Source organism: Canis aureus, chromosome 14 (genome assembly GCF_053574225.1).
Source record: "Canis aureus isolate CA01 chromosome 14, VMU_Caureus_v.1.0, whole genome shotgun sequence".
Taxonomy (NCBI): Eukaryota; Metazoa; Chordata; class Mammalia; order Carnivora; family Canidae; genus Canis; species Canis aureus.
This window is the reverse complement of record NC_135624.1, coordinates 33,914,766-33,930,257: the sequence shown is the minus strand read 5'-3', so window position 1 is coordinate 33,930,257 and position 15,492 is coordinate 33,914,766. Positions and strand designations below refer to the sequence as shown.

Sequence of the window (15,492 nt, the reverse complement as noted above, 5' to 3'; positions counted from 1 at the left end):
AGTAGCAAGATGTTTCAGGCTGCTCCAGTTTGCCCCTGCTCCCAAACACGGACTCAGCTTCTTTGAAGGAGCCCTGGCTACTGCTAATGAAAAATACCATTGAGATCAGTAGTTCGGGGCTGAGAGTACAAGCAGACCGTGATGGCCACGGGAAGGATAGAACTCAGAGAAGATGTTGCTCCTAAGGTCATAATTTTGTCCACAGTGAAACTGCTCATATCATTCTAATATGACTATCCCCTTTTCTTTTATACAGTTTTAAATGGATTTTTCTCTACGGTGTGCCTATTTGGGGTTTTAGCATTCCACTCAGACTGTGATTATCCCCACCTTCTATTTTGTTATTGCCCTGTGCCTTAAGGCCCATTATTTTGAGGTCACCGGTGTGAATCCTTTATCAAAACCTGCTTTCAAGAAAGTGTCTTATAAAATCATGTACAGGTTCTTTTTATGTAAATGCCTATTTGTCATGCAGCTATGAGATATAATCGTAAAATTATTGACACGAATATATTCAATTACATAGAATATTTATCATAGAGCTAAGTAAAGTCATTTCGTGTTGCTAAACCTATCGACACAAATTCTTTGACGTGCTAGCCTCGAGGGGCTGATTGCCACCAAAGGACCAGCTGGGAAGCTTGATCTTCTTGGGAACCATTGTGGAAGTAGGATGCCATTAATTATATAATTTTGAGCAATTTGTATTTAATTCTACTGGTGTTTTTTCATTAATTGAGGGCATTTTGAGATATGACCGGCAAATATAAAGAATAAAGATGTTCGCTGACTGAAAATGTGCTCATCACTCAGCAGAGTGATGGATGAGCCAGGGGTGGACTCGTCACTCCATTTGCAGATCTGATCCCACAGAAAAGGGACTCTGTTGTTTCCATATGCCAGTGGCCAGGCCAGTTTTCAGTAATGATAAGTGTTCAGTGAATCTTCTTTGGCTAAGAGGAGGAAGAAAATGCCATGGGAATAATAGAGGAAATTGTAGCTGTCCAAATAATTAACTCAGGACCATCACCCATAATCCACAATTGCTTTTTTCTTTTTTTTTTTAAATCCGACGTTGTTAATATTGAGACAAATTTTAAATTGATTCATTTCCAAAATTCATTTTGGTCACAACATCCAGGAGCAATCCATCTGATAATCAATAGCTAACATTTATTGCTGCCGCAAGAAAGCAACCCAGCACAAAACCAATATTGTCAGCAACCAGAACAACTCTAATTTCCTGATAGAAATCGATTCGCAGCAAAATAGTGATTATTGTAAATATTTATAGTTCTGAAAGGAAAAGCTCATCAATGCAGCTTTTGGGGCCGTTCATTTCCTAACGAAATCTGTGATGGGCTCCACCTAGCTAGCCATCTGTTTGTGATGTAGGATGTGGTGGATGTGTGGCAGGAACCCAATGACTACCTTGGACTTGGCTCTGTTGGGAGGCACGGTGGGTAGTCTGGACACATCTCCGATGGTGCTTAACGGGAACACCAGGCATGGAGAGACTCCTTCCACACCTGGGTGGCTGTGTGACCTCCGCTGGCTCGCTGTGTGATCTAAAAAAGCCACACAACCTCTCTGAACATTCCTTTTCTCATCTTAGAAAAGAACGATAATCGCCATCTGTCCAGTTTTACCTCCTAGTTGTCCTGCTGATGAAATGAAAGGATGGGGGGGGGGGAGGAGGTATCTTGGAACATTTATCTGGTGGACTGTGCAAATGTCGTGTCTCATCATGACCCTTTATCTCCCAAGAACAGGATGAAGGAGCAAGACACAAGGCCCCTGAGAAATTCAAGATGTGACCCTAAAGCTCGACGTCCATGGGCTTTTGCTGAGATACAGGTGAGGACAGAACCGAATCAGTTCATGCAGCACTACCTACTGTGCAGAGAGCTGGGCAACCAGCAGGAGCAAGACCCCGTCTGGCTTCTGTGCTCCTGTGCTCCTGGTCTAGCAGACGGGCAGAGGGCTGTGTAAACGCGTAAGTGCAATACTTGTGGGGAATGGGGCAAGGTAAATATGAGCCGGAGGAGGCTGCTCCAGAAAAAAAGACCTGCTGCAGGCAACGATGAGCTTTAAACCCGTGTTTCCCAGACAGCTCACCTGAGGCTCCCCCTTTCACATCTCCTCCCCTTGTCTGTGCGCAGGTACCATTTCCTTGGAAGTCGACTTCATTCTTAAAAAAAACGTTAGGCGGGTGTGCTTAAAAAGAAAACTGTATTACTGCTATAGATGCAGAAACTCCTTTGGTCACTTGTAAACAAGAGATAACCTTAAAAATGCAAGCGACACAAAACTCATTACTGTATTCAGTAAGTGACTGCCTGCCGGGGCTCGGTTTCTGGTTTCTGGGGCCCCCAGGAGGGGTGGCCGGGAGGAGATGGGGAGGAGCTCAGCCGGGCGCTAGCAGACCCCAGGGCGGGGGCTCAGGCGGGCTCCGGCGGGCTCCTGCGGCTGGGGTGCGGCGGGAGGGGCCCCCAGGAGATGCCGTGGAGCGGACCCCTCCGCCTCGGAAAGGCAGGAGGGTCCGGACGTGCCCAGCGGACACCCGGCTGCAGAGCCGAGGCCGGGCGCTAGGAAAGCGGGCGGGCGGGCGGGCGGGCGGGCGCGTTGCAGGCACCGACCCCGTGCGGGGCGGCCGGGGCGCCCGCGGGCTGCGGCTGCACGCTCCGGGCGGCGCCACCCGGCCTCCTCCGAGCGTCCTTCCTCGGGGCACACGCAGCCGCCCCGGCTGACAAAGCGGTAAACTGAGCCCCAGGGAAGCTAAGTCGCCGTCCCGCATCAGGTCGTGAACAAACGGCAGCGCTGGGACGCGAACGCGGAGCCGTCCCCGCACGTCCCGCCCGGGGCTCCGCGGCGGGGGCCGAGGGCGCGCAGGCAGGTAGGTCAGCCCGCTCCCTGCAGCGAGCCGGAAGGGGCGGGGCGGGCCGGGGCGGGGCGGGCCGCGCCGGGCGAGACTCCCAATCCCGCGACCCGGATTCCAGGCCTCGCGTTAGCTCCTGCCCAGGAGCGGCTCAAAAACCGGAGCGGCGGAGTCCGCGGAGCGGGACGCGCGGCGCGGCCGGCGGGCCCGAGCATGCGCACTGGCCCGCGCAGCCGGGACGCGCTCGGCGCTGGGGGAGGGGCACCCGAGGCTGACGTCCGCTACGCCGGCGTCAGCGCCCCGTGAAGAGGAGGGCGACGACTCCAGCCGCCATGTTGGATGCCGCAGATTCGCCATAACCTCGCCTCGGCTCTTTTCGTAAAAAAATAAAAATAAAAAGCGAAGCGTCGGCGGGGCGCCTCGGCTTCTCGGCCGGCGCGGAAGGGGGCCCGGAGGAGCCCGAGCCTTTTTTTTTTTTCCTTTCCCCTCCGCGGCGGGGGCGTTGCCATGGAGACGCGGGCGGCAGGTGAGCCGGGCCGGGGGTTGGGGGTGGGGGTGGGGGACGCGGTGGGGGTGGGGCGCGGCGCGGCGCGCGGGAAGCCGTTTCGAGTTCGGAGTCGGGGAGAAGCGCGCGGGCCGCCGGCGGCGGAGGGATCCGCGGCCCGGGGCGGAGAGCGCGCGTCGGGCGGCGGCCTGCGCACGTCGGCCCGTGGGTGGTATCCCGCCGCCTCGGGGGGTTTATTTCCGAGAAGTCGCGAGAGCGCCGGCTCCGGAGGCGGCGCGGGGAGGCTGCGCGCGTGCGCGTGCGCATGCGCGTGCGCGTCCAGGGCGACCGGGAGCGTCGCCGTCCTGGCGGGCGGGAGGTTCGAATCCCGGCCTCCCCGCCCGGGCGCCTCCGGCTCCTCCTCTGCGAAACCCGCGGACGGACCGGGTTCGGCGGCGCCGGCGGAGCTGGACAGCTTTGCGCGCCGTGGACGGGGCCCCAAACGCCGCGGGGGAGCTCCTCGTCGGGGGCCCTCTTCCTCACCCTCCAAAGTTCAGCCCAGAAGGCACCTCCTCCAGGCAGCCGTCCGTGGTTGCGCCGCCGAACCCGCCTCTCTGCAGGCTGGCCCGTAGCGGTCGGGCTTTCCGCGCAGCGCCCGGCCCGAGACCCCTGAGCTTGCGCCGGGGGCCTGTTCACCCGGGGTCGGCACGGGCCGTGGGCGTTTGGCTGCTCGTGTCCCCCGCGAGGCTAAGGCGTGTGCGTCGTTTCCTGGCGAGGGGTAGAGGGTCGCGGTTCCAAAAGGTCCGAGCCGACGCCCCGAGAACCCGCGTCCTCCAGGTTGGGGTGAAACGCAGGCTCGCGCCCCGGGAGTGGGGCTTGGGGGGATGAAGGAGCTGCGGCTCTCCTGCCTCCCCCGGGGACCCTGCGGAAACCGCAGCGTGTGAAGGGGCTCGCCCTCCACGGCTGCCCCCGGCCCCGAGCTCCGTGTGCCCAGCCTCACCCCGCCCTGGGTCAGGACCCCTGGACCACAGCCCCGCACGCTTTCTTACAATGACGACTGCTGTGCTGCACCCCGCCCCCCCCCCCCCGCCCCAAGTTGTGCTGATGCACAGAACGAGCTGCCCGCCTCCCCTCTTTGGGACTTAACAGCTTTAGAAAAGAAACCCGGGCATTTGTTGCTTCAATTTCCAGCGGAAATAAATGAGACATCAGGTATCTTTCTTTCTTTCTCCTTTCCTTTCCCTCTTCCTTCCCTTCCTTCCTTTCCTTCCTTTCTCTTTTCTTTTCTTTTCTTTTCTTTTCTTTTCTTTTTTTTTCTTTTCTTTTTCTTGATTTTATTTACTTATCCACGAAGAACAGAAGCAGGCTCCCTGCAGGGGAGCTGAATGCGCAGGACTCGATCCCAGGACCCCGGGGGCGAAGGCAGGCCCCCGACCGCTGAGCCACCCAGGCGTCCTCCAAGAGATCATGTTTTTCTAAGCATTGTTATTTGTCAACCTGTGATCAGCTTATTTCTGAAAAGAGCTTCCTGTTTGGCTCAGTCGTTAGGTTGATTTTGGGGGAAGCAGTACAAGACGTGATGGCAGAATGGATGGAGTGCCTGTGGTGTGTGGGGCCCCTGTCTTGGGTGGTGAGCTTGGCTGCCGTGGTCATCGCAGTAAATTAGAGATGTTGCCACCCGGCTCCCCCCTTGGCCTTTCCAGTTTACCTGGTGCAGCGACCTCTGTTCCTCCTCTGGCCCTGCCTTATGGTTTACAGAACAACTTCTCAGGGATAGCTGTCCCGGGCACTGAGGAGGGCACTTGACTTGACGGCATGAGCACTGGGTGTTATACTGTATGTTGGCAAATCGAACTCTAATAAGAAAATACACCAAAAAGAAAAAAAAAAAAAGACTTAAGTTTCTGCCTGGGGCAAGGGCAATCAAGAATTAGGTGTATTGAAAAGACTCTTCCGTAATTGCATTTCCTTTTATAGGTAGTTTCCTGCCTGCTGCCTCTGAAAACCTCCCCATCAAGCTGGGCGGATTTAATTATGTAGAGGGGACTTAGCCTAGAGTGAAGTTTTCTCTTGTTCTCAGCTGTTTATCCTGTTAAAATTTCACTGTCTTTGAAATTTCTCAAGGGCAGGTGTCAACTTTAGGGGCCGGGACAATGGGGAGGGTGGAGAGAACACGTGCTCTGGGTCTCGGAGATCTGCCAATCACCTGACTCTTGAAACCCCTGTTGCTTCGCTCCAGTCTGCAAAAGGAGACCTAATCCTATTGCCTACTCCAGGCCTGGTGGCGCTGGTGTTTGTCCCTTCCTGACCCAGACCCGGTCTCTCCGCTGTAAACCCTAATACATTGTCATCTACTTGCTACTTGAAAACATTCGTGGTTAGAATGGTGCCGTGGACTTTAATTTTTTATTTAATTTTTAATTTTAATTTTTACTTTTTAAAGATTTATTTATTCATGAGAGACAGAGAGGGAGAGGCAGTGACACAGGCACGGGGAGAAGCAGGCTCCTTGCAGGGAGCCCGACGTGGGACTGGATCCCAGGACTCCAGGATCAGGCCCTGTGCTGAAGGCGGTGCTAAACCACTGAGCCCTGCAGGCTGCCCAGACTTTAATGTTTTAAAAGGGGAGGGGGTGGTGGCAAAAAAGTAATCCAGGAGCAAAGCAAGCAGACATATTAAACGTTTATTACAGATGTGAAGTTGTGTCTCTTTTTGTCAGGGAACGCAAAATATATAGGTAATCGAGTTGGTTTGTAAAAAGATTATGCTTGATGTATTAATGTAAAAAGGGTTTTAAATCCGGTGACAGACTTTTCTTTGTTCTTTTAAGTCTTGTAGCACATGGAGCTGCAAAGTGGTGAAGTCTGGAGTCTGCTGCCGTTGTGTCCCACGCTGGGTCTGTGCCCAGGCAGGACAGGCAGGGTGGCGACCTGGCTTTGCTGGGGGGCCTCGGGGGTCTTGGGGGACCCGCTCAGCCATGGCACCTGGAAACTAGGAGCAGCAGGCTTCGGCAGCAGCATTCTGGAAATGGGGGTCTCACGTTTCCTGGCATCCCAGAGGGCTTGCGCGGCAGCCCCTTGGCTTCTCTGCCACCAGGTCTTTTCTTCAGGGGCCACTATCACTTCTCTGCCCCTTGGCACATTTTCTTTTCCTTACTTTTTTTTTTTTCCCCTCCACCAAGCTGATTCCCCAGTTTGCCCAGTTGTCTGTGCCAAACTTTGTTCCAGGAGCTGGAGACATCAAGTCAAATAGGACACGCTATTGCCTCCTGAGGCTCTGACACAGTCCTAGCAGTGGAAAACCCGCTCCCTCAGGAAAAGTGCCAGGTGCTGTGATGCAAGTGAGCCCCGAGAATCAGGGCTTCAGGAGGGGTGCAGCTAGCCCAGCCAGGGGATTCCGGGAGGGCTTCCTGAAGGAGGAGAGGTGCCCGAACTGGAACTTGAAGAGTGAGGGGAGGTGCCCTGCAGAGGGTCGGTGGCACCTCCGCACAGGTGTGAGCAGCCACCGGTGTGTTCTGTGGGCCTCGGTGAGCGCTGGGGCTGGGGGCAGGGGCGGGGTGCTGGAGGTCTGTGGTGCTGGTCTTTCCAACAGCAGAAAGCTATTTGGGACTTTCTTGTGCAAACTTTGTACACTGAGAGGCTAACAGGGCCTGCCAGTTTGCCTCAGCAGCTGCCTGGAGACTGTTCTTTGAGGTGTAATAATCTGTAGTGAAATGCACAGACCACAAGTGTAGGGTTTGAACACCCGTATTCCCCACACCCCGATGATACAGAACTTTATCCTCACCCCGGAAAGTTCTGTCTTGCCGCTTCCCACCCCATTCCTGCCCCTCACCCCAAGCAGCCACTGGTCTGAGTAATGTCACCATAGGCACTGTTTTTTGTAGAACATCAGAATTCTTTGGTGTCTGGTTTCTTTCACTTATCATAGAGGCCCTGAGATCCGGGTTTGTGTTTCTTTTATTTTCTAATGGCATTCCATTGTATGGATGTTTATATGGTAAACATCTGAGCTTATTTCCTTTTTGGTTATTGTGAAGGAAGCTGACATGACCATTCTTGTAGGGCTTTTCTTGTAGGCCTTTATTTGGATCCCTTTTGGGTAGTGGGATGGCTGGGTTGTAGGGCAGACTTTCTTCTTCTATTAGAGTGTGTGGGGGGAGACAGAGGGAAAGGGAGAGAGAATCCCTCGTAAGCTCCATGCCCAGCACAGAGCCCAGCAACCCACAGCCCTGAGACCACGACCTGAGCTGAAATCAAGAGTTGGACACTTAACTGACTGAGTCCCCCAGGCGCCCCAACTTTTAAAGAAACTTACAAATAGCCTCCTGGCATAGTTGTACTGTTTGCACCGCTATCGGCAGTGTAGGAGAACTCACTTCCCCGCATGCTCACCCGCATTGGGCCTTGTCACTGGTTTTCCTTTGATTTAGTCTAGAGGGCGTACCGTAGTATCTCATTTAATTTGTATTTCTTTGACGATCAGCCACCTGAGTGCTTTTTCTTGTGCTTCATTGGCCGTTTGTATATCATCTTTGAGGAAATGTCCAAGTTTTTCACCTATTTTAAACATTTTGTTGTTTTTTTAATTGTTGGCTTGTAGCGATTTTATATGTATATATCTTATATGTAGTTTGAATAGGAGTCTATTGTCATACAAATGTGTTGTGAATACTTTCTTCCAGTCTCTGATCACTTATTAGTTTCCTTAGTATCATCTTTGTTTAGAAGTTTATAATTTTAATAAAGTCTGGTTTCCCATTATTTTTGCCTTTACAGGTATTTTTGCCTTTACAGGTAGTGCTTTTTGTATCCTCTCTAAGAAATAGTCTCCTGCTTTAGAGTCCCAAGGATATTCTCCTGCGTGTGTTTTTTTTTTATTTTCTTTAAAGCTTTATGCTTGTTGCTTTCAGGTTTAGGTCTACAATCTATCTCAAGTTAGTTTGCTTGCGGTGTGAGGTAGGGCTCTCGGACCCCGCCACACCCTCCACGTGGATGTCCAGTGTCTCCAGACTCACTTGTTGGAAGAGACTTTCCTTTCTCCATTGAGTTACCTTGGTCCTTTTGTTGCAAATTATGAGTGGGTCCGTCTCTAAGTTCTCTGGTCTATTCCATTGATCTCTTCTTCGTCTACCCTTAATCAGATGTACCACATTGTCTGAATTACCCTGGCTGTATAGCAATTCTTGAAGTTACTTTTTTATTTTTGGTTTTTAAAGATTTTATTTATTCATGAGAGACAGAGAGAGGCAGAGACACAGGCAGAGGGGGAAGCAGGCTCCCTGTGGGGAGCCTGATGTGGGACTCGATCCCAGGACCTCAGGATCACCATCTGAGCCAAAGGCAGATGCTCAACCGCTGAGCCACCCAGGTGCCCCAGTTTTTGAAGTTGTAAGTTATAAAGAATACATAGGAGGACATTTTTTGGAGACCTTCATTAGGTGCCGTCGTAGTGAAGCCCAGGGTAGATGGCACTCACCCCAGGGCAGTGGCTGAGGGAATAGAGGTTAGGGCAGGGTCAGAGAAACCCATGGCACTGGTGATTGATTAGGTTTTACCTTAGAGACCAGCAAGCCTCCCATCTGTGTTTGCTTTTAGGGAAAGAGGAGTGAACAACAACCTAACAGGCATAGGGATCTGAAACTTCCCAGGCTTTGTTGGTTCCTTTTTGCGGTGGCAGAGAAGGCCTTTGAGTTCTCCCTGTTTTTCTTTGTTTCTTTCTGTTTTATTTTTCCCCCTCTAAGATTTTGTTTATGTATTTGAGAGGGAGAGAGAGCATGCACAAGCAAGAGCTGGGGCGGGCGGGGGGGCGGGGGGGAAGGAGGTGAGCAGAGGGGGAGGGAGAAGCAGGCTCCCTTCCTGCAACACAGGGCCCCACTCCCCAGGACCCCAGGATCATGTCCTGAGGCAAAGGCAGACTTTTAATTGAGCCACCCAGGTGCCCCTGACCTGTTTTTATTTCTGAGCTGGGCCAGGGGCTGGTGTAGGGCTTGCCAGATTGCCAGAAGCGCCTCAGGAAGACCCTTCCTGGGGACTGAGACCCTGCCCCCACCATTTGGAGAGTGTCCCCACCCGGCAGACTGTCCTGTGCAGCCCTGGTGGCCGTAGGAGCCTGGGAGGGCCACACGGCTCCCGGACTCTGTCATGAGTGGGAGTGAGCCCTGCCCCGTCCGTCCCCCGGGCCACAGGCAGGGAACCAGGCTCAGGTACTGCAGGGAGTGGAGGCCCCAGAATGGAAGAAGCCGGTGGGAGTCCTGGTCCTGCTGTTTAAGGGCTGTGGGACCTTGACAAGTCACTGAGCCCCTGTCACCTTGTATCTACGTACTGTTCCTGTTGTAAAGGTCCAGAGAGGAGGTTTGGGAACGCACCTGGCATTTGGCAGGTTCCTTTCCTTTCGTCCACCATCCGTCTTTTCCTTCTTTCCCGCTCCCCTCTCCGGAGCCTCACCTTCCTCCCCTGACCATCTTGTACGTTTCAGTAGTATCTTTGGGAACTAAATGCATAATGAGAGGGATTTGTGATAATACACAATAAAACACGAAGCAGCGGCCTGACCCTCGGTGAAAGCAGGCAGTTGCTGGGCGAGTAAGCGAGGATCCAGTAATGAGAACCGTCACGGCTGCAGACCCGCTCAGTCAGGGCCTTCACATCTGTTCCCTACTTTCTTCTGCACAAAAGCCCTGTGAAGTGGCCGTAGTATCTCTGCTTTAGCAAACGAGGAAGCCGAAGCTCGGGCTTGGTCACAGGGAGCTCTGTGGTCACTCCGTGTTTGGGCCGGCATCAGGGCCCCTGAGCCTTTAGAGAGGCTCCTTCTAGGCCCTCTGTTAGGACCTTGCCGGGTTCCAGAACCTGGGTCTGGGCCAGGCTGGAGGTGAAGGCCTGACGGCTGGGGGAGACCTGGGTCACCAGAGATCAAAGAAGCATCTTCCTGCACATGCCCAGTCCCCAGGCCTGCTGTGTGCGCAAGGCCCTGGCTGGGGCCCGAACCTTCGACTGCACACACCGTACTCCAGGAATGGTGCCCCCAGGCCTTAGGGGTCCTGAGAGTCCCATTCTCAGGGAGCTAGCTCACAGCCACAAAGGAGATGAAATCAAGTACAAAACGAGCAAAAGGTTTGGGAGCTGTTTTACAGAGGAGCTGATAAAATGACCAGGGAGCATGGGAGAAGGAGCTCAACATCATTACCCCTGGGGAGGTGTGACTTAAAGCCACGTCAAGATGCCATTACACGTCCACTGGGGTGGCTGAACCATAAACGCTCACAACACCCAGGGTGGGTAAGAAAGTGGAGCTTCTAGAACACTGACACGTGGTGGTGGGGAGGCCGGATGATGCAGCAGCTTTGGAAATCCTCGGGAGGCTTCCGACGACGTCACACACACACTCACCTTATAACTCAGCAGTCCCAGCCCCAGGTAATTACCCGGGAGGCATGAAGACCTGTATGCACACGTTCAGAGCACCTTTAGTTGTGGTCGCCCCAAACTGGAGCCACCTCAAATGCTCATCAGCTGATGAATTGCTAAACAGACTCTGGGACAGCCCTACAGTGGAACGTGGTTCATCAGGAAGAGCGATGCAGGCGACAGCATGGATCCATCTCAGAAGCATGGCTGGCTCAGTCAGTAGAGCCTGCAGCTCTTGACCTTGGGGGTTGTAGGTTGGGTGTAGAGAGGACTTAAAAATAAAATCTTAAAAAAACCGAAACCAAACCATGTTAAGTGAAAGAAGCCGGACACCAAAGGTGACCTGCCGTAATAAGCACGTGGGGAAAATCAGAAATCAGAACCCTTGTGGCCTGTTGGAGGGAACGTGAATGGCAGGCATGATGGAAGACCATATGGAGCTTCATCAAAAAATCTTAAAAAGTAGAATTTCTCTGTGATCCAGCAGTTCTGTGTCTGTGCAATACCCAAAATAGTTGGACTCAAGGACTCAAAGGTATTTGTACGCCACGTTCACAGCAGCGTCACCTGCAGCAGCATAAAGAGGTCCGTTGACCGATGAATGGCTAAACAGACCGGCGTATGCGTACAGTGGTGTATCGTTCCTTCTTGAAAAGGAGGGAAATTCTGATGTCAGCTGTGATGTGGATGAACCTTGAGGACCTCGTCTAAGTGGATTGAGGCCATCGGGTGTGATGGCACTTGGTGAGGGACGTGGGGTGGCCCCGTGGGTGGAGAAGGCTGTAGGGTAGGGGCAGTGGGCTCGGAGGAGACAGGACTGGGGAGTGAGTGCTTCTTCAGGGGGCATGGGGTTTCAGTCAGGGGCGATGAGACGTTCTGGGGACAGGTGGCAGGCGTGGCCGCACGGCAGCGTGGATGCGCCTCATGCCACTGAACTTAAACGTGGGTGGGAGGAGGAATCACTTATTTTACTACAGTTGAAAACAGAAGACTGTGATTTCAGTTTTCAGAAGTTCTGGAAAAGGCAGAATGACAGGAACAGAAGACCATGTGTGGTTCCCAGGTGCTGTCCGGGAGGTGGCGTGGGCTGCAGGGTCACGAGGCCTCTCTGTTGTGTGTGTCGATGGTGGTGGTGGCTCCAGACCACAGGCCTGTGTGTAACCTCCCAGGCAGCGCGGCAGGCTGTACGGGGTGGTGTGGGGGGCGGGGGGTACAGCGTATGGTTGCTGCCGCCTGGGCTTGGGTGATGCCTGAGCGGTGACCAGGGCGGCGGGAGGGCAGCGGGCAGAGCAGGGGTAAAGGCAGGGAGGAGCCCAGCTGAGGGGGGGGGGATGCAGCCCAGCGTCCCTCACTGACCCTCCATGGCCTGTGCCTTCTGCATCCTGGCCCTTCCCTGGCTGCTGCCAGGATCCGGGGTCCCCATCCCACTGCCCCAGCCGCCGGGGTGGGGGGCCCTGGACAGGTAGGCGCAGGGGAATAGCACCTGCTGAGGAGCGTCAGAGACCTCACTCAGAATTTGGGCCCCTCCTTGTGACAGTCCTCGGGGCTCCTTGAAGCCCCTTCTTTTTCTGTAACACGGGGGCTAAACCTCTGTCCGGAGTTGTCTCTGGAGGGTGGAGTCAGGTGAAGGCTGGTGCTCCGGGGGGGCTTTCGGTGGGCCCCGGGGGTCATTGAGCGAGAGCAGGCCCAGGGGAGCATGGGGCAGTGGCTGAGTCTCCTGGGGCCCCGCTGGAGACCCCACCGCCCTGGGGTGCCGGCGTCCCTGGTGCCCTGCCGCCCGGCAGCTGCCTTGGCCCTGCCACGGCAGGACCTACCTCCCCCGGGTGGGGGCTCCCCGCATCTGGCACCTGCACCCGCCGTGAGAGGTGCTGCATCGTCTGCGGGGAGGGGGCGGGGGGTGCGGGGGTGCACGAGGTCCCTGGACTCCCGGGAGCTTGTGGGGCCCAGCAGCCTGCACCGCCGGGCCCCGTTCTGCTTTTCTCATGTCTGGGTCTCCCCTCCTTTCCCTCTTCCTCTTCTTTTCAGTTTTCAGAAGAAAAACAGTCATCAGGGAAAACCTTACAGGCTCTAACGTTCATTTTGATTTTTCCCGCGTCCTGCTCCCTAGTCGAGGCCACGTGAGAGGTGCCCAGGAGCACGGGGCCGGGGGTGGGTGGGGGGGGTCGGGCTTCCCTGGCGGAGCCGGGCGGAGGGGTGCAAAGACCTCAGGCAGGAGGGCGCCCTGGGGTCGCTGCCTGCTCCCTGGCTGGCTTTCGGGGACCAGGTCTAGGGTGGGCGGGTCCCCAGGGGGGCGCTGGGCCCTTGACCCCCGGCCACCCCCAGGAGGCCGGTCGTGTTGGGGGGCAGGGTGGTCCATTGGCAGCGGGGTCCCGGCTGGGGCGGCTGAAGGAAGGGCGAGTCAGGAACTCTGGGCTGCGGGCTGCGCAGGTGGGATCGGGGCGTCCCTTGCTATCGCTGTTTGATTTTTTTTTTTTAGCACGGCTGCCCTGGTGTCTGAGTGTCCCGCCCCGTCCCTCCGTCCATCCGAGCATCCCGCCCTGCCCCTCCATCTGAGCATCCTGCCCTGTCCCTCCGTCCGAGCGTCCTGCCCCATCTTTCTGTCTGTCCGAGTGTCACACCCCGTCTCTCCGAGTGTCCGAGTCGTGCCCTGTCCCTCCATCTGTCCTAGTGTCACACCCCGTCCCCCGTCCAAGTGTCCCACCCTGTCCCTCCTTCCATCCAAGCGTCTTGTCCGGTCCCTCTGTCCTAGTGTCACGCCTCGTCCCTCTGAGTGTCCAAGTGTCCCACCCCATCCCTCCATCCGTCTGAGTGTCCCCCCGTCCCTCTGTCTGTCCGCTGCCCCTCTTGAGGTCGTCCTCCATCTCTCACTCTTCCTCTGCCTTTTCTTCTACTGCTGCGTCTGCCGGGTGATGCTCTGGTGGTTCCTGACCAGCCCGGTGCCACCTTCTCTCCCTGGCGTGAGGTCCTGTGGCTGAGGGAGCGTGTGACACGAGGGTCCTGTGGTTGGAGACTGGGCATGTTCCGGGTCGTGGGTGGGTGTCCGGCCTGAGGACGTCCCAGAACCTCTCGCGTGCCCTTCCCCTGCCCCTCTTCTCTCCAAAGCACTGGCGGTCGAGGTGCAGACGTCGTGCCCTTTGACCCGACCCTAAATATTTCCAGTGTTTGTTTTCTAAAAACAAGGACGTTCCTCCCACGTGACTACCTTACAGTGATCGGAGCGAGAGAGCCACGTCGATGTAGCGCTTCTCAGGTTTCACCGGTGGAAATCCAGTTTCACCAGTTCCCTTACTTTTATACAAAGCAGAAGGAAGTCCTGGCTGAGGCACCGCATGCAGTTGTCGTGTCCCTCCATGCTTTAAGTAGGGGACGCTTCCTCTGTCTCTGTGCTCCATGACACGGATAGTTTTGAAGAGTAGGGCCCAGCTGTTTTGTGGAGTGCCCCTGCCTTGGGCCTTGTGCAGTTGCCTTGTGATCCCGTTCAGATCCTGCAGTCTGGGCACGGATGCCACGGAAGTGGCGCCCGACCCACGCCCTGCTGTCGGGAGTCCTGCCACCCTCGGCCCCGTGTGGGATGTACGTTTGACGGGGTCAGGTTCTCTCGAGGCAGTGACTGTTTTTCCTCTTGGTAATTAACCGTCTCGTGACAAGGCATTTTGAGACTGTGTCCCTATCCCGCTCCTCTTCATTTCTCAGGCTTTCGCATCCACCGGTGCTTCTTGCCGGAGCCCGTTCTCACTGAGGTTTGCCAGATGCTGAGTTTCACGTGCCACCATTTCTTCTGCATCACTAGGTGTCTTTCTATGTGAGCAAGAGCTCCCCTCCCTTTTTTTATATATAAATCTGTTTATATTGCCGTGGACTCATGAATTCTTTATTCAGGGCTTTGTCAACTTTTATCATTTAATTTCCTGATCTGGTTTCTCCATATTTGGCTAGTGGAAGCCTCGTTGACCTGCCCCCTCTTTCTTTGAGAACTTCCTGGGTTTCTGGACAACAGGATATATCCCTTCCAGCTCTGGAATCTGCTCTGTCTAGGGGAGAGCGGGTCGCAGTGGAGAATGGTACTTAGGGACGGAGCCACAACGCTAGGTGAGCTGCCTCCCGGCCTCTGTAAACCCAGCGGGGCGACGGGTGCCTGTGTACACCACCCAGACGCCTAGAAGTTCCAGATGCGGCCCGTATGCATCCATATCTGCGGATCTTCCCAATTCCGACCCAGCGGCACCGTGTGTGCTCCCCCCCACTCCCCTCCTTTTCCCTCCCCTCCCTCCCCTCCCCAATAGCTCCCTTCTCTGGCCCAGAGAGACTGCCTCGAGGTGCCCACAGCAAGTTACTTATATGCTCAGTCCTAGGATCTACTAAAAATAGTTTACGAATTGCTAACCTGCATGTCTGGGAAAGAAGCCTACTCACTGGAGTTCAATATTTAATTAGATCTCTATTTCTCTTTGACCTGGGGCCTGCCTCACCAACACCGGCTTCCCCAGTGACCTGGCTTGTGCCCAACCCCCCCCCCCTCCCTCCCATTTCAGCGAAATCCTGTTACTCATTTAAAGTCCGATTCCATTCCTTTGTTTCTGTTTGTATTTCATTTCAGGGATTACCCCATACCTGCTTCTTTATTTATTTTTCTACTTTATTTAAGTGTGTGAATGTTTGGGTTGAGTGTGTTTCTTGTACTTCAGGGGAAGGGCTGAATTTTGCTGCCCCCCCTTTTTTTAGTG

At 54.8% G+C, this 15,492-nt stretch overlaps 1 protein-coding gene across 4 annotated transcripts in view; it reads left to right on the top strand.

Moving 5' to 3' along the window:
- The first annotated feature begins 1,713 nt into the window (after positions 1-1,713).
- The window catches only part of ZFAT (zinc finger and AT-hook domain containing), a 191,411-nt gene continuing 177,632 nt past the window's right edge, over positions 1,714-15,492 (top strand). The window contains exon 1 of one of the 4 annotated variants that reach the window (XM_077847339.1): positions 1,714-1,857. Coding sequence is in view for 1 of the 4 variants with exons in the window: in XM_077847338.1 (XP_077703464.1) it covers positions 3,386-3,404 (19 nt within the window). In the remaining 3 variants the exon portion in view is untranslated. Of the gene's footprint in view, positions 1,858-2,206; positions 2,328-2,746; positions 2,897-3,123; positions 3,405-15,492 lie in introns of those variants that run through there. The other 3 variants (XM_077847343.1, XM_077847341.1, XM_077847338.1) reach the window with 3 other exon arrangements.